Source organism: Biomphalaria glabrata, chromosome 5 (assembly GCF_947242115.1).
Source record: "Biomphalaria glabrata chromosome 5, xgBioGlab47.1, whole genome shotgun sequence".
In the NCBI taxonomy this organism is placed as follows: domain Eukaryota; kingdom Metazoa; phylum Mollusca; class Gastropoda; family Planorbidae; genus Biomphalaria; species Biomphalaria glabrata.
The window spans coordinates 22,808,843-22,830,922 of record NC_074715.1 but is presented as its reverse complement, the minus strand read 5'-3'; the positions used below and the strand labels follow the sequence as shown (position 1 = coordinate 22,830,922).

Below are 22,080 nucleotides of genomic sequence, written 5' to 3'. Positions count from 1 at the left end.
CCAAAATATATACACCGAATGTCAAATTTTTAGGAAAATGATTAGAGCTGTTTTTGAGATCTGTGGGTCCAGGTTTTTACCAGTTCCTATGATTTTGCAAGCTGAATAGAGGAATAGTTAAAAAAAAAAAAAAAGAAATATGACAGTCACATGTCTGTCTATGTCAGGCTAGTAGCACACAATAGTAGCTGCCTTACATCATATTGCATGTGTGTGTGTGGGGGAAAAAAAGCTGATCCTTCTAGATAACTTCCATTTGAATAAACCAGATGTAGGGTTAATGTAAAAAGTAGAAGAATTTACTATTAGTGATGTAAACAATCCATAAAAATCTCTGTAAGGTACTAGATATGAAATAAAACCTGGTCATTATTCACTGTAATTGGTTGTTAATCATTAATTCAAGTAGATTGTTCAGTGTGCTTATTCTCTTATAAATTATTATTGTATCGTCACCATGTTTTATTTATTCTATGGTAATATTTTATGTCAGTAAATTTATCATTGTTAAAGTGCTTTATATTTTACTGTCCATTTCTCATTGGACTACTTATTTTATTGGACTGAGTTAAGCACTATATTAAGCGCTGTGTTTCTTTAGTGTATTCAATTAGTAAGTTGGAATAGATTTATAATGAATCTGAATCTGCATGTCCTAAGATTGTGGAGACAATTGTGGCAATGACAGTATACATACAATAAATGAGATGACTGAATAATAAGAGGACAATTACCTTGTCAGCCAAACCACCAGCTGTGATAGTTTTGACGTAAATTCCATTGCGGCCATTTTTATTGTCTTCTTCAATTCCAAATCCAAGACCCTGTGATTGCTGTCAACAAAAATTTATACACTATGTTTTTCTTTTGACATTGAATTAAAAAGATTATTCCAATCACTTATACTGGGAGAAATATTGAAAGTAAAATAGTTTTGCTGATAAAGTCCATTCTCTTTATTCCAAACATCCAATAACTAGAAAGCACAGATTTTAAAAAATCTTGGAATAATGACAATAAATTTCTTTCCAAGGATGTTAGGCCAACAGGTTTTTTTCTAGAAGGAAAGGATGGCTGCCTGGTCATATAGTATGCACTCTAAACTGTCTTCTCAATGGTCCTAGGTTGAAGCCCTGCCATGACCGTTTGGGTAAGTTTGTAATAATCTTCAAGAAACATCTTTATTGAAAAAAAAAAGATCATTTTAATAATATGTGACATTAACTTTGAATTGAGTGTTCAAAATAAATGGCCAACAGAAATTTCTCAAGGATTATATTAGATCAGAAATGTTCTTAAAGATGTGTTATAAATACGTTCAATTAAATTAGATCAGAAATGTTCTTAAAGATGTACTATAAATACATTCAATTAAATTAGATCAGAAATGCTTGATGATGTGTTTTCAGTATATTTAAGTTTCATTTAATTATATCAGATATCAAGTATCCATTGAATGTTAAAAGTCAAGGTCTTGGTCATAAAAACTTAAAAAAGAACATATGAAAAAAGTGGATCTTAGTCCAAGAAACATATAGATGGAAAGATCATGAATCACAATAAGCCAGATATAAACTGAACCAGTATCTCTTATTTTTCAGTTTTTAAAACAAATGAGGATGCAAATCTTCCAACAACAGTTACAAAATAATAGAATGATCAGAACCATATTGTGGATGCATGTAAAGGACAAAGTTAAAGTCACTAGGTAAATTTAATAAAAACTGTACACAAAATTTAATACAATTAACTGTCTACTCCAACAAATCTAAGTAGAGCACTAAAGTCTATTAAACTATGTAATCAAATAAGCCAAACTAAAAGTTGGACTATCTTCCAGTAGCTCCAAAGTAATCAATACTTTAAAAGGTTATGCTAAAAGTAGGTCAGCAGTACCAATGAGGGGCTGTCTGGGTCAAAGTAGTGCTCAATGCTACAGGCTGAAACCTCAACATATAGACTGGGGCACTGGATTCTAAAACTGGGGCATCAATCAATAGTTTTTTAAACTGAGGAATTTATGTTTGCCTTTGAACTGGCCTTGAAATGAAAATAATAAGGAATGAATAAAGAATAGGACATTAGTTTATAGAATAAAGTAAACGGTTCGGTTCTCTTAGTAGAGATAATGACATCTAGGACATTCAGATAAATTAAATTTAATATTAAAGTAAAAGAAAAGGCAATTACCAAATGAAAATGAGACAAATCAAGAATATGACAACCCAACAATGAAATATTAAATTTCATAGAATCCTAAATTCTGCTGTTAAAATCATTGACAAAAAACAAACCCCGTTTGGGCAGCTGTTTGAGACAAACATTCATAAAAAACCTAAAAAGATTCTAGTAATAAAAAATCACCCTTTGTGTCAGGATTTTGTGATTTTACCATTGCAAAAGAGACACAAGACACTGATAGCAAAGACAAACAGACACAAAATCTCTTTTGTTCCCCTGGCAATAAAACCATAAAATAGAAACAATCTGGTATAAATTTTTCACATGTAAATTACGAGTGAGTCTGATGTGAATCTATATTTTGGTTTAGTTTGGTGTCATGCACAAATCATTGTAAGACAAATTTCCTTATGGATAATAAAGATTATTATTATTACTATGTTCAGACATAAGAAGTGATCACAAGGAATTGCTGTGAATAAGGAAATGGCTAACACAGTTTGGGTCAGGAGAGTTAAAGTTTCAAATCAAGACTTAGTGAAATCAATGAACTAGTCTACACCAGAATAGTATGAAAGAGACACTAGACAAGAGCAACTCTAAAGTTTATTAACATCAACCATTTGATTGAATCTATGATCAGGACAAAAAACCCTGAAGTCAAAGTTAATAAATATCTAGTATAAACATGTTTTTGAATTGAAATGCCCATTACAAAAGTCTTTAAATAAATTGACTCAAAGCATCTCTAAATTTTTAAACACAAACCACAGCTAAATCATATTCACATGACAATGACAACTATACTCCATTGAAATGCTGTAATGTGACTGTATATAGCAATGACATAAGAGTCAAGTCAGTCCAAAGGTATCATACAAACATTTAGTTAATAACCAAGGTCATTGCTAATATTTTTTAACAGTGGAAACAATAAAAAAAAAGGGGTGGGGTGGGGGGAGGATGTTAAATAAAGCTATTTACCAGCACTTTGTTCATTCCTCCTAAATAACTAATAACAGCTGGGTCAATGTGAAATATTTAGTGACACATCCTCCCTAACTAGCTACAACCTGTGAATAGTTAAGGTTTCTATAACAAATCAAACTATGTTATACTGAAATAAGCATTTAATCCAAACTAACCTTGTGTAATATAATAACCTGCACAGGCTCTGATGCTGGACTGCTCTGTGCTACATGAGTTGTGGGGCCACTAATAGTTAGGGGAGACTGGGATCTTACAGAGTTCTCCTTGCCACTTGGGGACACTGGGGGCACAGACTGGACCTGTGGACATAGTAGCCATTGGTGTGGACATTCTGCCAATGTTTACATGCTGGCTAGAATGAGAGAGGAGAGAGAGAGAGAGAGAGAGAGAGAGAGAGAGAGAGAGAGAGAGAGATAGAAAGATGGAAAGAGAGAGAGAGGGTCCTGGACTGGGAGGCATTTTTTTTCCCACTATTAATCTCAGTGAACCACTTGACCCATGTGAGTCCAGTAGAATTAATCACATTTTGTGAACAAAAGGTTAATTTGACCTAGCAGAAGTAACTAGAGTCTCTGTTATTACAATCCACAAGTTAAAACTGCAATAATTCATCAAACAATATATACAATTAGTGTGGAACATTATGATTCAACTCCTATCTATGTTAAGAAAATATAATTAAAATCACTAGGTGCTAAATTTAAATTAATGAAATCTCTCTTGATAATAAAATTTCTTCTATTGAAAACATATGTATAATGTTGTTACAGCAATCAAATGACTCAATGGTTAATATGAATTTTGGATTTAATTTAAGAAGCTCCCTCATGATCAATATGTATATATCTAAAAAGTATAGTTTGTTTGCATCTTTAGAGTATGATTTGAATTAAAGTTCATGTAGAATGGTTTAAATGTATAACTAAATAATATGGCTGGAATGTATTTCTAAATAGATTGGTTTGACAGTACATCTAAATAGAATAGTTTGAATGTCTATCTAAATAGTATGGTTTGAATTCATTTTTAAATAGAAAGGTTTGAATGTACATATAAAAGTAGAAGGTTTTGACATTACAAATGTAAAAAATTATTATTATTCCCAATAAAAAATGTTATGTAATCAATTTCCTTACACTTTTTTCTATTATACAGATTAACAAAAAATATAAATAGGTCCATAATAATGCATAAGAAAGTGGATGAAGTATTGAAGGTCAAGTCCTTATTTATGTTGAGTGGACTATGGAATAGCTTAAATATCAAGTGTAACTCACAGACCCAGGAATAGCCTTAACTCTTTGACTCTGTAATGACACTACCAGTGCTGATTTGACCTCACCTAGTGCAAGGATCAACGCTGGCATCATTGGTATTCTAATATGTTTTTTTTTCATTTATTTTTTTTCCATATATGTTTTTAATTTCTTTAAACTTTACCTTAAACAGTATTTCTTTGCTAAACATCCAGAATTTCTATTTTATAATGTACGTATATGAATAAATAAAGGAATTTATTTGGATCACAATATATTTCCTAGAGATTGAGCTGCTGACTTGTCCACAGTTAGTTAATTGTTTTTTTTTGTAGTAGTGACATTGATAATTAGCTCACAATTTATATTTTATGTGTTTTAATTGTGTTATACATAAAGTTTTGTGACAATATGGATAAATATGGTTTAAAAAAATTCTTTTTCAATTTGGATCATAAAACTTTTTCCTAGATCTGGTCTAGATCTAGATTTTGAAGCAGTTGGTTAGTTTTTAGTTTTCATTTTTGGATATTCATAAATTAATACTGAAAATTTTTTTTTGTTTAATAAAATTTATTTTTGTTATATAAAAAAGGTCATAAATTTTCATTTGATTCGATACTAAATATGTCATTTCCTAATAACAAACAAAAAAGTTATGAAAGTTCATTTGAAGCATTATTTGCACTTCAAAAGAGCAAAACTATTAATTCTGTCCGAATGTAACTTCGGAGTAAAAGAGTTAAATCTCCAGAGTAAATCCCAATCTACATTTAACTAAACACTTAACCAACACACCCATAATTTTAATCTAGCTACTTATATCTAAAACTAGAACAATGTAAAGGATTATGTTCCTCTCATTAAGTAGAAAGCTGAATACTTACATCAAACTGACTAGAGCCACCATATCTCAATGGTTTCACTGCCATATGTTCCAGAAAATCTTCTCTTCTAAAAAAAATAGAAGTAAATTTATTTCATTTTTTTTAGAAGATAAGACTTTTAATAAAGGAAACCTTTTTTTAATAGACAAACTTGGTTTTAAGAGTACGATAAATAATTGTATACATTGAGACATACACTTAGTATCTCACCTGTGAGTCACCAGTTTAACTATGGGTGTATTTACACCTTTGATTACTGCTGAGACATTCAGGTGACTAAGGCCATGCAAATTGATTCCATTCACCTGCAATGATCAAAGAATAAACTTTCTTTCAGTAAACTACTTATTATCACAAGATATCATTCCCATATTTTTTTTCTTGCATATTTTTTTTTCTATCTCTACTGGATCCATTTATTTGTTTCAAATAAGTGAATTCCAACAAGCCTATTATATAACCAGCTTTAAGTTACATGATTCTTGTCAGGGTGGGATTTCAGCTCGTTGACTCCGGGGTAGACATAAGTTCCTCGAGTTCCCAGGTTCCCCACCTCGACAGTTTAAGCCCAAGCAAATAATATCGGCATCGAAGCCGTGACTGGCCAACACTGAATACAGGGTTGTTCAAATTAACATGTAGTGAATACAACAGTTGTTCAACGTGAACAATATTAATGACAACGTAAGTTAATGTACATTAGTTAACAACAAGATTGTACGTTTAACAATTTAATGAATATATGATATGATGAGGCATACATTACGAATAAATATCAATAGCATTTACAAAGCAATTACAAATTACATTCAAGGGCCATAGCACACCTTAATCTCAGTGCCATAGTCGATCAGGGCTCACAACGCCCAACCCAACACCACGGGCAATAGTCAAATACCAAGCCTACGTCCCCAATACTGGGGAAGAACCCCACACAGAGAACTCCATCTCAAGGCAAAACAAGAGAACAATGACACCAATATAGCGCATCCTTAGGAACAAAAACTTACGAAACCTTATGGTGCTCAAAAGAAAATACCAAACAAGATGCGGACCGCACCTGCCTAGTGACGCCACTGCATCTAATACGTTCATAAAAGCTACTGACGAATACAGTTGCAGATGGCAATGAGAAAATGAAATAGATCCCCCTGGAGACAATGACTTAGCATCAGATGTGACAAAATAGTTAGGTCACAGTTGGTTTACTATGTAAACAAAAAAATACTGCATACTTTCATAATCTTTCAAATCAAAAGAAAGAATTAATATTATATAGTTTGTTAAACCTAACTTCCTCTAGTTCCAATATATTTTGTTAAACTTTACTTCCTTTAATTATAATATATAGTTTGTTAAACTTTACTTCCAGAAACTTGTGGTATATAGGCCTAGCCTACAGTCAGCTAAAACTCACCTCCAGAAGCTCATCACCCACTTGAATTCTCCCATCCTGATCTGCTGGACTATCAGGCTGGATACCAGCGACAAAGACACTCATCTTACTGCGATCTTTATTCCCAGCAAGCCCCATACCCATGGCAGCAGAGCCTCGGTTTAAATCCACAAGCTGTACTAGGCCAGGCAGATCACTGTACTTTTTCTGAATTCGTTCTGAATCATGAAAAAAAGTGATGATCATTATTTTATATTAAACAAACAATAAAAAAAGGATCAACTTTTAAAACAAGCTTTTGATAAAATTCTAGAATATATATTATTTTTTGATATCTCATTGAATTGGTAGACAATAATTACTCTTCATGTAAACTTAACAACCATGATAACTACTTACTTTTTGTGTAACCAAACTCATCCTCTTCCTCACTATCACTGTAAGATTCTAGCTGCTTGACATCAACTTTATCAAAACTCTTGAAGAATAGTAATAAATATATTCCTTTTTGTTACATTAGTTGTGATAACATTTAACATCAGATACTTAAAAAAAAACCAAAAATCATTTAATTTGGTAGCAGTTATCCAGATGAGCAGCCAAGAAAAAGAGTATTAGCAGTCACTTGAAAAAAAAGTAAGGGATGACAGACACTGATGTCAACATTAATTAGAATGTGGTAGTGGTATAATGGATAAACTGGTTTCAACTTTTGATTTTCTTAGGTGTTATTGGAGACTATTATACAAGTAACATTTAAAGATCTTACTGAGCTTTATATTAAATGCACAAAATACCCAGTAATAAAAAGTACCAACTGAATCATGCAAAACAGAAACCTTGACCCTTTTAAAAAATAGTAAGATTTTTTCATTTTTATAATGTAGTTGTTAGTTTATTTAAGATGATATGTTTTTGAATGCTAAAATTTTGGCCTAAACTACAATTTATGTTTGGGACTATTATATGCCAAACAAAATTGCTCATAGAGAATTAATCATTTTATCAATTAAAATTACAGCAAAAAATACCAAAAAGTAATACAAAACAGCTTATAGAAATATGGGCAAGAAAAAACCATCTAAGATGTCTGAAAAATAATTGATATAGTGAAACAGGTCCATGAATATTATTGCTCAGAGGTCTATTCTACAAAGAGACAATAGCCAACATTGAGGAATCCAAGAAATCCAATCTATAGAAAATATTGACATTTCATTTTCAAGAATACAAGATAATGATGGCACCATTATTAACAAATTTATCCCCAACTGAGAAAAAAATCTATCAGAATGTCAAACTTCCTGGACTAAATGAATCATTGAGAATTATACCCAAAAAATGAAACTTAGAACAATGCAGAAAAATCAGATGATAATCCTTCCTACAAAGCCATATAGCTATAAAATTGATGTTTTGAACTTGTGTAAAAAAATTCACATTAGAAAAGTGTCCTAATACAATAACAAAATCAGTGTGTATTCACATCCCTAGAGTTGACAAGAAAATAAAAACCTGTTGAGGAGTTGTTCCAGGTGAAGTGGAAGCAATAGATCCAACAGAAGGGACAGCAGTAGACTCTTCAATAGAGGACGTGGGCTGTAGCTGTACAGATTCTAAATCACCAGGCTGGGAAATAGCAAAAAATATAATCTAAATACAATTAATTGTGTTTGGCAAGTTTATTACAACATGAAAGTCTGAAGCCATACATATTATGTAGTGCTTTCTTATCTTATAAAATACAGATGTTACTTAGTCAATCTAGTCATGCATGTTAATCAATGACTTCACTGCCAAGTCTTTGGTTTTCCTGGTTGACTCGGTAACATTTCAAAATGATAAACAAGATATTTGATAAGGATAAGAATATAATTTACACAGCCACAAAAAATGTAAACTTATCATCATCCAGTTGTACACAAACCCCAATGAAATTGGTGGCTGTATTGCATAACACAAAGATATCAAAGTGACTCACGCAAGAGGAATATGAAAGACTTTGAACAACAAATGTGATAGGACTAGATGAGTTGCGAATCACTTCAACAGCTTCATCATGAGTAGCATTCCTAACATCAACACCATTCACCTGAGGAGGATAAATGAATTAGAGAATTAATCTCAAGAGGCTTTGTTACAAAGCACTAAATCTACCAACTGCTAATGAAAATATTGTAGTGATAAGATTAAAAGAAACATTTATATACTCAGGAAGAAAGTAAAAAAAAAAAAAACCACATAATTGGACATTTTATTTATGCTTGATATGTCTGAAGCTGGAACTGAAATGCTAAGACTAAAAGCTTCAAGAGTAAAGGCTACAAATGACTGCTGCCAGTCCAGATAGTGACTGATAAATACTGAGGCTACAAATGACTGCTGCCAGTCAAGATAGTGACTGATAAATACTGAGGCTACAAATGACTGCTGCTAGTCAAGATAGTGACTGATAAATACTGAGGCTACCAATGACTGCTGCCAGTCCAGATAGTGACTGATAAATACTGAGGCTAGAAATGACTGCTGCCAGTCCAGATAGTGACTGATAAATACTGAGGCTACAAATGACTTTTGCCAGTCATGATAGTGACTGATAAATACTGAGGCTACAAATGACTGCTGCTAGTCAAGATAGTGACTGATAAATACTGAGGCTACAAATGACTGCTGCCAGTCAAGATAGTGACTGATAAATACTGAGGCTACAAATAACTGCTGCCAGTCCAGATAGTGACTGATAAATACTGAGGCTACAAATGACTGCTGCCAGTCCAGATAGTGACTGATAAATACTGAGGCTACAAATGACTGCTGCCAGTCTAGATAGTGACTGATAAATACTGAGGCTACTAATGACTGCTGCTAGTCAAGATAGTGACTGATAAATACTGAGGCTACTAATGACTGCTGCCAGTCCAGATCGTCTGTTGCATTTTACATCTCAAGAGACGATCTTTTCCCTCATAGTGACTGATAAATACTGAGGCTAGAAATGACTGCTGCCAGTCCAGATAGTGACTGATAAATACTGAGGCTACAAATGACTTTTGCCAGTCCAGATAATGACTGATAAATACTGAGGCTACAAATGACTGCTGCCAGACTAGATAGTGACTGATAAATACTGAGGCTACAAATGACTGCTGCCAGTCCAGATAGTGACTGATAAATACCGAGGCTACAAATGACTGCTGCCAATCCAGATAGTGACTGATAAATACTATTATTACATACACATTTACATTTTATTTTTTGAAGGAATTTATGTAATTTATAAGAAGGTTTATAATTAAATCTCCTTTCTTTTGATCTTGAAGCATTAAGTAGTTAGTGACCAGGCAGGCTAGTGACAACTTTTAGTAGGAAATACATTCAAAGATTAAAAAAACAAGGTTGTGATGGCTAGAGGTAGTCCATTCAATAAAATGTGGAAACTAGAGACAGGTCATACAAATTAATACTGCTAGACAGGAGATAAGTGTAAAAGAAATTTTAGAAATGATTGCATTGGACTTACTTCTAAAATTCTGTCACCTTTTTTCAAGGTACCATTACGACCTGCTGGACTTTCAGGAAGAACATGTTTAATAAATATTCCAGCATTACAGTTTTCTTGGGAGACGTTAAACATATCCACTCGGCCACCTGAATATAACAAGAGAGAGGAGGATGACAAAACTGACATAACAACATGATAAAATAATGAGATAACAGTAGATGATGATAATGAAACACTGATGTAATAGATGAGGATGATAAAAACAATGACATAACAATAGATAATGATAATGAATCACTGATATATAATGGATGATAAAAATAATGACATAACAATAGATAAGAATAATGACACTAATAAAAATAGATGAGGTTGAGAAAAGAATGACATAACAAAAGATGATGCTAATGATATGATAGACATAAAAGATGATCATGACAAAAACAATGAAGGGCATGACGTGGCCTAGATTGTGAAGATGTGATGTGCCATAAAATCTAAATCTAAATTCAAAAGCAATCATATACAAATAGATGTGATGCTTATGAAACACTGATATAATAGATGAAGAAGACGAAACAATTAAAATCAATGCATCAAAACAATTCAGCACTGTTATAAGAAGTGAAATGATTTTTATTTTAAATCTTACAAACTAAACAAGTTACTTAACAAATGGCATTTAGTTTTTAATCAATCCAGACACTGCTCCCAGCTACACTCAAACACTTCACAAACATAAGTTTAGTTTTAGACCAACCATTTTAAAACTACTTTTCACAAGATAATGGAAGACATAAAAACTAGAAAAATCTTGGATTAAGAAAAGAGGGACGTATGAATGAGAAATGTATAGCAATAACTTCTGTTTTTCTCACCTTCTCCCTCCTAGTCATAGTGATTAATAAATTAATGAAATAGAAGTCTCTTGTTGAAAATGAGTATTTCAAAGTCTCCAAAAAAAATATAAAAATAAAATAAGCAGTGCTTGATATTTTCAACTGCTCCTGATATTCACCATGATGTGTTTTTAGTTGTTCTCTTGAGCTCAAATTCAGACATAAAAACAGAAACACATTCATAAGCACAGCAAGGTGTCCCAAAGAATGACCAGCAATACTTACCAACGATACTGATTCCCAAACTTTTACCAGGTTCTCTGACCAGTTCTACAATCCTTGGTGGACTCCAGGCTTGATTGCCTAGTGCAGGTGTGCCATCTGTCTGGAGGGTTTTCTGGCCAATGGTGAAAGTCTGTTCTGTTGGGGGTGGGGATGGTGCTGGCAGAGTTTGGTTTGTGACATCCTCATCCTCTGATTTACTAGAGGAAAGAAATGTTCACAAACACGACAGAATAACACTAGTGACGTGATATTACTGAAAACACGACAGAATGACACTAGTGACATGATATTACTGAAAACACGACAGAATGACACTAGTGACATGATATTACTGAAAACACGACAGAATAACACTAGTGACGTGATATTACTGAAAACACGACAGAATGACACTAGTGACATGATATTACTGAAAACACGACAGAATGACACTAGTGACATGATATTACTGAAAACACGACAGAATAACACTAGTGACGTGATATTACTGAAAACACGACAGAATGACACTAGTGACATGATATTACTGAAAACACGACAGAATGACACTAGTGACATGATATTACTGAAAACACGACAGAATGACACTAGTGACATGATATTACTGAAAACAGGACAGAATGACACTAGTGACATGATATTACTGAAAACACGACAGAATAACACTAGTGACATGATATTACTGAAAACATGACAGAATGACACTACTGCAACAATATAAACAATAACATCAAGTTATTGCCCTGAAATTAACGACAATATGGTACTTCTGTCATACAAGTGACAGCATGACACTTGTTATATGGTTTAACAATTTGGCACTAGTGCCATGATGTGACCACTTACCTCAGAGAATGAGCCAGTTTCTGAAGGAGTGGACTTTGTTGGGGTTCTGACACCAGATTTGCACTTTGATTATTTTGACCTGAGATGTAAGTGATACTAGAAAGAAAAAAAACAGCATCATAAGAAAAAATTCTAAAAATAAAAGTACTAAAGGAATCAAGTCTGTATTGGAAAATATAGTCTGCCACATGAAGGACTATTGTCTGTCTACTTTATAATCTATAGTGAATTAAGTATTACAAAAAAATAAAATAAAAAAAAATAAACTGATGTTTTATTTGAATGAATATTGCAAAAGTAAGTTTTTTTAATACAATAAAATGGCATGAAAGTAAATGGCATGAAAGTAAGAATAAATCTGTATTGCCCAAAAAAGACAAACTTGATTTCTCATACAAAACACAATCTGTATTTCCAAAAAAAAAAAAAAAAAAAAAGACACAATTGGTACTGCCCATATAAAACACAATCTGTATTGCACATACAAAACCCAATCTGGATTGCCCTCACAAAACCCAATCTGGATTGCCCTCACAAAACCCAATCTGGATTGCCCTCACAAAACCCAATCTGGATTGCCCATACTAAACCGATTTGGATGACTGGATGACACAGCTACCTAACGTTAGTGGAATCCTGTCCTTTGGTAGCCATAGTTTTGTCAGAAGAAGGAATCAACTGGGTTGGTCCCATGACGGAAGAACAACAAGGGTCCAATGAGTCTCATGAACTGTTCTAGATTCTTTAAACAGTCTTGTGTCAAAAGTATAAGGGACAAATATGTGACACACCACCCCACATTTTCGGTTCCCTTTTAATTGAAACCACTATCTACACCACAACACTGTATTCACATCGCTTGAATGGTTGGAATTAAGTGTAGTCAAGGTACAGTGCCGTGAGCTATGGGATGAGGAATGCCAATGACAGCAGGACAAGTGCTAACTCTGAAACAACTGATTCGACTTAATGAATTCACTCATCTCGGCCTTAGTCACTTCCTGCATTGGTATCAGACCAAGTTCTTAACAGACGGCAGTAGGCTAAGAAACTGAGAACACAGCATGCATGCGTATTTCCAGGGGTTGATGAAGATGTGGTCATACAGGGGACCACATAATGACCTAAAGGTTGAGCACACCCCATCCAGCAAACTCAGGGCAATACCAGCCAGGCTAAAAATACATCCATGATGTCATGCATGGGTCACCAAGTGAACGCTCTTGCGAACAGAGCGAGTGTCACGTGTGTTCACACATTTGTACACACACAGAGATTTCAAAACCAAACAGCGGACACTATTAGTTCCATTCAAAGCACACTCCAACGTCAGGCCCTAGCTAGAAGCTGATACTCGCTTCGATAGCCGAGAGACAGTCTCAGACTTTGTGTGTGCGCGCGTGAGAGGACTGGGGGGGTGGTCGTGGATGCTTGCTCCTCGGGGAACTGTGTATGAGCCAACCAAATGAAAGAGGAATTGGAGAAAGTGTGTGTGTGTGTGTGTGAAAAAGGAGGGGGGGGGGGAAGAGGGTTCAAACTGTAGACACAACAAGAAGGTAATGAGTTGTGAATCAGTTATTAGGACACATCTCGCTAGCATTTCCCTTACACTGTCAAAGCGATACATCTACATCGATTAAGATATAGTCCTACTATTATCAACTTTTTGACAAATAAATAGGAGTATTTAAAAATAAAGTGTAAAATAATAGAACACCTCTTAATGTTACTATTTACAACTGTGTTGTAATAAAGCCTACGTATCTGAGAATGGTGAAATACAGGAGGCCTGATACATTTCTGCAGTCAATCATACTGTTATAATCGCCAATCCTTTTTTATATTTGGTAAATAATAAAACAAAAAAAGTCCCCAATCAAAGCTGAGAAAAATGTCAACATTTCAAAGGAAGTCTACAATACTGAATTGATTCTATAAGGACTAAAACAAAACGAAGTCTGTTTCAATTTACTGTTTTTTTTCCCCTAACTCTTTCTCATTTGTACTAATTTTGTACCCCTAGCTAAAAAACAAACAAACCCAAAACAAACGAAAACAAAGATAAAGAACAAAAACAAATTGTTTGGGTCACCGCTAAAATTATCCTTGCTTGGAAAAAAATGTCAAAATAAAAGTAACAGAGCTGAAACTAAGTCAAAATTTGTCAACATTTGAAACAAATATCTCATTGGAGATACAGTAGCATACATTTAGATTATTATACAGCAGTATACATCTATCTAGAGTATTATACTGCAGCATACATCTTGATTGTACAGTAGTATACATCTATCTAGAGTATTATACTGCAGCATTCATCTTGATTGTACAGTAGTATACATCTATCTAGAGTATTATACTTCAGCATACATCTTGATTGTACAGTAGTATATATCTATCTAGAGTATTATACTGCAGCATACATCTTGATTGTACAGTAGTATACATCTATCTAGAGTATTATACTGCAGCATACATCTTGATTGTACAGTAGTATACATCTATCTAGAGTATTATACTGCAGCATACATCTTGATTGTACAGTAGTATACATCTATCTAGAGTATTATACTGCAGCATACATCTTGATTGTACAGTAGTATACATCTATCTAGAGTATTATACTGCAGCATACATCTTGATTGTACAGTAGTATACATCTATCTAGAGTATTATACTGCAGCATACATCTTGATTGTACAGTAGTATACATCTATCTAGAGTATTATACTGCAGCATACATCTTGATTGTACAGTAGTATACATCTAGATTAATACGTCCAAGACAACGTCCCAAATGTCTACAACCAAAGAACGGCAGAAGCCCGTCTCATAAACTTTGACCCGCCAGCATTTGTGACTGGAAGTTGAATGTAAGATTCTAGTTCCAGCCAGCCACAGATCGATACTCTCGCCTCCTCTGTTGGCCACACACTGAGTGATTTCAATGAAATCTACTCCCTGATGGAAATTGAGATCGATAACTCTCAAGAGCATATCACGTGACCCTTCTTCAACACGTGCACTGGCGTGAAAACGCTAGCATTCTGTGTTGAACATGATCTAATCATTCAAACACAACTGAATAGCACTGTAGTCAGTCTAAATTTAGTGTGCTGTGGTCAGTCTGAGTGAAATGCAATATGATCAGTCAAGTTTAGGGGCACCTTAGTAAGCCTGAAAAACAGTGGTAGTTTGAGATGCAGTTTGAATAATCAGGTTAAGGTGCATAGTCAGCCAGACTGAGATGAATTAAGGTGCATAGTCAGCCAGACTGAGATGCATTAAGGTGCATAGTCAGCCAGACTGAGATGAATTAAGGTGCATAGTCAGCCAGACTGAGATGCATTAAGGTGCATAGTCAGCCAGACTGAGATGCATTAAGGTGCAATGCGGTCAGTATAAGACGTGCGATTGTCAGTCTGGTTTCTGACAACATAGTAAAGCTTAGATAGAATAAAGTCAGTCTGATTGGACTGTACACTACTAAGGTTCACTGTAATTTGTGCAAAGTCACTGAAAGCCGTTGGCTAATAAATGAAAAAGGTTCTATTGAGTCTAAGAGGATTACAGCATGATCAGTAAGTTGTACTTATTATCTCATCGGACAGTTCCTAAGAAATGAGATTGATCTTCGACCAAGATGGAAGAGCTGAAGATGTACCACAATTCTCTTAGCTTATTAAATAGTCCCACAATTCCACAGTCATTATCACTGTATTAGTTATCCCCTCAATCATTTCAACATTCCATTTCCAGTCTCAAATATGTCCACATTCCATTCATGCTTCATTCCCACTATGTCTTCCCTCCTACTCCCAACACTTCCATTTCTATTCTTTGTGTCTTATATTTCTATATTTCTTTATTTCTGATGTCTACCAAGGACTTGCAAAACCAAGACACATTTGAACAAAAAGACATGACCATGACACAGTCTAGATGAGTTCCTTTGAACACAAAAGAAAACATAACCAAGACACAGTCTAGACACGTTCAAGACACAGTCTAGATGAGTTCAGTGGAACAAATAAGACATAACCAAGACACAGTCTAGACACATTCAGTTGAACAAATAAGACATAACCAAGACACAGTCTAGACACATTCAGTTGAACAAATAAGACATAACCAAGACACAGTCTAGATGAGTTCAGTGGAACAAATAAGACATAACCAAGACACAGTCTAGATGAGTTCAGTGGAACAAATAAGACATAACCAAGACACAGTCTAGACATGTTCAGTTGAACAAATAAGACATAACCAAGACACAGTCTAGATGAGTTCAGTGGAACAAATAAGACATAACCAAGACACAGTCTAGATGAGTTCAGTGGAACAAATAAGACATAACCAAGACACAGTCTAGACACATTCAGTTGAACAAATAAGACATAACCAAGACACAGTCTAGACACACTCAGTTGAACAAATAAGACATAACCAAGACACAGTCTAGATGAGTTCAGTGGAACAAATAAGACATAACCAAGACACAGTCTAGATGAGTTCAGTGGAACAAATAAGACATAACCAAGACACAGTCTAGACATGTTCAGTTGAACAAATAAGACATAACCAAGACACAGTCTAGATCAGTGATTCCCAAAGTGGTCTATATAGACCCCCAGGGGTCTACGAGGACTGCCAAGGGGTCTACGGAAGTGAAAAAATAAATTGGGGGTCCATGACCTGTAAATGGGGGTCTACGAGAGTGGATCTCATTTAAGCATATCAAGACTTTATATTTCATTTCCCATTAATGATTTTACCTTAGTTAATCCTTTCAATTGTAACACTGTTAGTCTAATAAATTTAAAAAAAAATTAAAAATTTTGACATCTTATTTTAAACATTGTAATTTTGTCTACATGAAAGTAACATTGTACATGGCCTAGTTAAAAAGAACTGTAGAAATGAAAGTGTTGGTTACTAGACATTTTGTCTGTATTCGTCCTTGTCGAACAAGCCATTTCATGTGTTGCTTTTTTTGTAACAAAGTTTTAAGCTAAGTTACAATGAAACTATCTAACCTGGAACACCATTTGAGACAATGACAACATGATAAAATAGATTGAGATTTGAAATAGCCTACTTTCAACACTTTTAGTTCCGAACAGTAGAAAAAAATGTTTGATTAAAGATCCTAAAAGAAAAGCGGTTTGTGAGTGTCTTACAATATTTTTTCTTAGGCCTATATCAAACTCCAGAAAACTGCACTATTAAAAGCCACACACATCTGATATCATAATAAAAACATTTCTCTAAACAATACAGTTCAAAGGTGTAATGGTAAGAGGAGTTAGGACACTGGAAGGTTCTTATGTAATTACTTTCCAAAGACATACTTCTAAAAAAAAAAGGCTGGACTAGTTAACCTTGCCCAATAATATTGGGTTATTATTATCACGTTTTCTTTTTGTTATGAATTAAGAAATCCATAAAGAACTGCTCATTGCCTGAAACTTGGATCAATTGCTCCATCACAATGAGGAATGATAGTTGTCGAAAGGCTTATGTTTGACAATATTTATTTCTGAGTTCTTGGGTGCTAAAAATTCAATTTTAACAGACTTATTTCATAAATTTAATGAGGGTAACTTACGCTACAAGGTAATCACCTAAATTTGATCAAAACGAAGGCATTATCTCAATGTTTCTTGTCAGGATTAAGTTATGAAGCACACAATAGATGGGATGAGTTTTTCCAAATTTTCAAATTTAAAACCAACATCATCTAATTGAGAAGTTATGATAGATTAAATCTAACTAAATTGAACCCTAATGTTGAAATTTTACACAAACTTGCTATCCAATAGGCCAGTGTTTCCCAAACTTTCAACATATGCCAAATATGCGTACCCCTTCAATAATTTTCGTAAATCTAAGTACCCCTTTCTCTCCCCCCCCCCTTAAAAAATAGAATAATTGTTGAAAATAATTAACGAACTTTGGGAAATACTGCAATAGGCGTTTTTTCTTTTTTTTTTTTTAGTCAATTCCTATAATGCATATTAAATCTTTTTTTGCTTCATTTTAATGTGAATTTCATCAATGAATGGCCTAGAAATAAGTGAGAAAAACCCAAATGAAGTTGAAGAATTTTCCGAAAAATGCAGGGGGGTCTACCGAAGAATGGAAAACATGGCAAGGGGTCTACGAGACAAAAAAGTTTGGGAACCACTGGTCTAGATGAGTTCAGTGGAACAAATAAGACATAACCAAGACACAGTCTAGACACGTTCAGTTGAACAAATAAGACATAACCAAGACACAGTCTAGACACGTTCAGTTGAACAAATAAGACATAACCAAGACACAGTCTAGATGAGTTCAGTTGAACAAATAAGACATAACCAAGACACAGTCTAGATGAGTTCAGTCAGTGGAACAAGACAACCAAGTTACAGTATACATGCTAGTCCACTGGAACAAACAAGACATGACAGAGTCTTATAAATAAGTTCACTTGAACTGAAAACATAACCAAGTTACAGTCTATACACGAGAATCATGAACAAGACCTAACCAACAATCATGTTACTTGAACAAACAAGACCTAACCAACAATCATGTTACCTGATGTCAGACCAACAATCATGTTACTTGAACAAACAAGACCTAACCAACAATCATGTTACCTGATGTCAGACCAACAATCATGTTACTTGAACAAACAAGACCTAACCAACAATCATGTTACCTGATGTCAGAGCAAAAATCATATTGTTACCTGACGTCAGACCAACAATCATGTTACTTGAACAAACAAGACCTAACCAACAATCATGTTACCTGATGTCAGAGCAACAATCATGTTACTTGAACAAACAATACCTAACAAACAATCATGTTACCTGATGTCAGATGTTAAGAGAGATGACCGTCGGAGTATGGCCCGGGCCTGGGCGTTGGTGATGCGTCTTAGGCTTTCCTTATTGATGGACACTATGAAGTCCCCTGGGTGGATGCGACCATCACTGTCTACAGCGCTGGGTTTGTTGATAGACTTTACGATGCAGCCATTGACTCCTTTATCAACAGCCTCAACCGTTAAACCTAAAGGACAGTGGTAAATCTCATAGGAAATATTTGTTTGACACAATTCTTACTACTAGCTATGGATTGATAGTTTAAAAACTAAGGATTAAAATAAACTATTACTCCAATATAGTGCTTCAGGGAAAGAATGACAAACAAGTTTGTGAATCAAATATTCAAAAGTGGATCCATCAATATCCCTGAACCCTATGACACAATGAGACCGCTGTATCTCCCACAGAGTTTTAAATATAACATTATGGTTTTGATAATAGCTAGATTGATCTGTGAACATCATTTCCATGAAGATACGATGATCTAGTTCTAATTACTATTGCCAATAAGATCTATGTTGAGACAAGATCTATGTTGAGACAGAGGCCAGCACTAACTAAGGGCAATAGGACAAATGTTGACTTAGGGGCAAGGACTCAATAACTAAGGGAAATAGGATAAATGTTGACCAGGAGGCAAGGACTTAAAAACTAAGGGCAATAGGACAAATGTTGACTTAGGGGCAAGGACTTAATAAGGGAAATAGGATAAATGTTGACCACGAGGCAAGGACTTAAAAACTAAGGGCAATAGGTCAAATGTTGACTAGGTGGCAAGAACAAAATAAATAAAGGCAATACAATTATTTGCTGACCAGAAAGCCTGCAGAGTTATCTAACTTTATGACGAGCTTGACAACAGAGGAACTACATTTTGAGCTGGTCAATAAAAGACATTATTGGCCAAATGACATCAGATTTGTATGGTGACATGATTAGAAAGCTTTGCCAACTAGTTCTAATGTTGCCTAAATATGTACCGTACCTAAATGCTGGCTGCCTTTCTGTATATGAATGGTTCTCTCGTGGTTTGCAGATATTCTGTGCACTTCAGGTGAGGCGAGTGTGGAATGAAGTGGGGACAAGGTTCTGGGGGAGCTGGGCGGAGACTTAAGGTCACTTGAGGTCAGGTGCTCGGGGGAAGACGAGCTACTGGCTGTGCGATGTTTGGTCAATCCTGGGCGTCGCTGGAAACATATTCATTAACGTCAAGTTTTAGCGTACTATACAATAAATAGTCATTTCATAATCTTAGGCTCTTTGCACAATTTGTTATAAAATAATAAAAAAACGTGAAGAGTTTAATATCCAAACTATTAGAAGATCACATGATCAACTCAAATAAAAACATAGAAAACTGGGCAAGAAAAACACGCTCATAATATATAAAGACATAACTCTAGGAAAAAAAAAAAGAAGAAATGTTTAAGAATATAAAAGAATAAAAAAAATCAATCCTGTATCTCTGATAAACAGTTGAAAGATCAAAATCCTTACTATTTCTTGTGGAATCAATAACCAATTGAACAAATCTAGAAAACTCCCTCTCTTCCCTGCACATGCATCTAAAAAATAAAAATCTACCTATAACGGAGCTATGAACCAACTTGAAAATATGACTTTTTAAAAAGCAATATGTTTCTCAAGTCTCACTTCTTATTGACTCGGACATTTTTGAAAGTAGTTCTATCGAGACCAGGATTGTACCAATTTATAAAATCGAGTGTTTATACTAGGAAGTTCATCACATGATCGATTTTTTTTCCTCCAGTGAAGCAGATTCTGTATTCTTAGGAAGTCAGGTATATATGCCATCACGATCTACGTTTTACAACCTGACAGTATCACATGTTCCCTTTGTTTGGACGATGTTAATGAAACATGCAGGACTCGGGGGTCAAGGGTTACTCAACATGCAAGGTTAATGGTTAGCAAAAAGGGAAAAAAATTGTCACGTTACACTAACATATATAACAGGTCAAATTGAAAGTTACACTAAAGGGAAGTTAGTTACATGTATTAGCAAGGCAATGTAAATTGGAAGGTTGGTTCATGTCTGCTATGAGATTACAGAGACTTAGCAAGAATAGAATAAACAGCTTTATATAATCAAAACATATCATAATTAGATGTTCATTACAACTGTTGACTATAAAATATGGCTTGATCTAATCATGATGAAAACAGTATATGAATAAATCTAATTTCCGATGACATTAAATAAACTGAGACTTCCTGATGGTAACATCGTATGGACGGACACAATACCCGACGACAATAATATTTGGATTAATATACTTTCTCATGATAGCACATGCTTGATCTAATGCACCAATTCCATGTATTGACCTACTTCCTAATGTATACGTAAATAAAGCAGATTGTCTGATGAAATTCCTTTTCAAAATGTTCTCTCTTATAGAACTGTAGGTATTGTCTGTTTGTGTTGACACAGACTTGTGCACTCTATGTTGAACAAAGCAGACTTCCAAGCCTAAAGTGCACATCTAACTTCAAGGTAACAGATGTAAATGCCAAAAAATGTACGAATGTTAATGTAAACAGGTCATTAGGCATTAAGTGTAGTAACTAAGAGCCACCTCAAACCCATACATAACAATGTAATGCAGGTAGGAAGGGTGAGATGGTGCCTTCCAGGTATGGACGTGATCAAGGTAGGCTGGGGTGAACACATCAAACAGGAGAGTTGAAATCGTCTCTTACCTTCGAATCTGCATCTCCCCATTTCGGGGAACTTGGCGCTGGACGAAGGGGAGGTGTTTTTGGAGGGGTGTGCGTCACAGGGGGAGGAGATGTGACCGGTAATGGAGGAGGTGCTGCTGCTTCCTAAAGCGAGGCCGAGGAGTGAGTGAAGGTTAAAAGAAAAAGAAATACATTAATATAGAGCAATTTATGATTGAAACGTATAAGTCTAACACGATGACTGGTGCAGTGCTAGAGTGATGACACACAAACTATTTACTTCTAATCTAGGCATGAGCTACGACAAGCAAACAGAG

General features: G+C 34.6%; 1 protein-coding gene across 7 annotated transcripts in view; it reads right to left on the bottom strand.

Moving 5' to 3' along the window:
- The window catches only part of LOC106060106 (multiple PDZ domain protein-like), a 126,043-nt gene that overhangs the window by 11,448 nt on the left and 92,515 nt on the right, over positions 1-22,080 (bottom strand). For 4 of the 7 annotated variants that reach the window (XR_008778175.1, XM_056030816.1, XM_056030817.1 and 1 more), the window contains 14 exons: positions 21,785-21,907; positions 20,046-20,247; positions 19,043-19,244; positions 12,183-12,278; positions 11,337-11,533; positions 10,231-10,358; positions 8,692-8,802; positions 8,226-8,339; positions 7,110-7,188; positions 6,732-6,928; positions 5,525-5,619; positions 5,315-5,381; positions 3,327-3,470; positions 735-833 (listed from right to left, as the gene is read on the bottom strand). Coding sequence is in view for 6 of the 7 variants with exons in the window: in XM_056030816.1 (XP_055886791.1) it covers positions 735-833; positions 3,327-3,470; positions 5,315-5,381; positions 5,525-5,619; positions 6,732-6,928; positions 7,110-7,188; positions 8,226-8,339; positions 8,692-8,802; positions 10,231-10,358; positions 11,337-11,533; positions 12,183-12,278; positions 19,043-19,244; positions 20,046-20,247; positions 21,785-21,907 (1,854 nt within the window). In the remaining variant the exon portion in view is untranslated. The remainder of the gene's footprint in view (positions 1-734; positions 834-3,326; positions 3,471-5,314; positions 5,382-5,524; positions 5,620-6,731; positions 6,929-7,109; positions 7,189-8,225; positions 8,340-8,691; positions 8,803-10,230; positions 10,359-11,336; positions 11,534-12,182; positions 12,279-19,042; positions 19,245-20,045; positions 20,248-21,784; positions 21,908-22,080) is intronic. The other 3 variants (XM_013217887.2, XM_056030818.1, XM_056030820.1) reach the window with 1 other exon arrangement.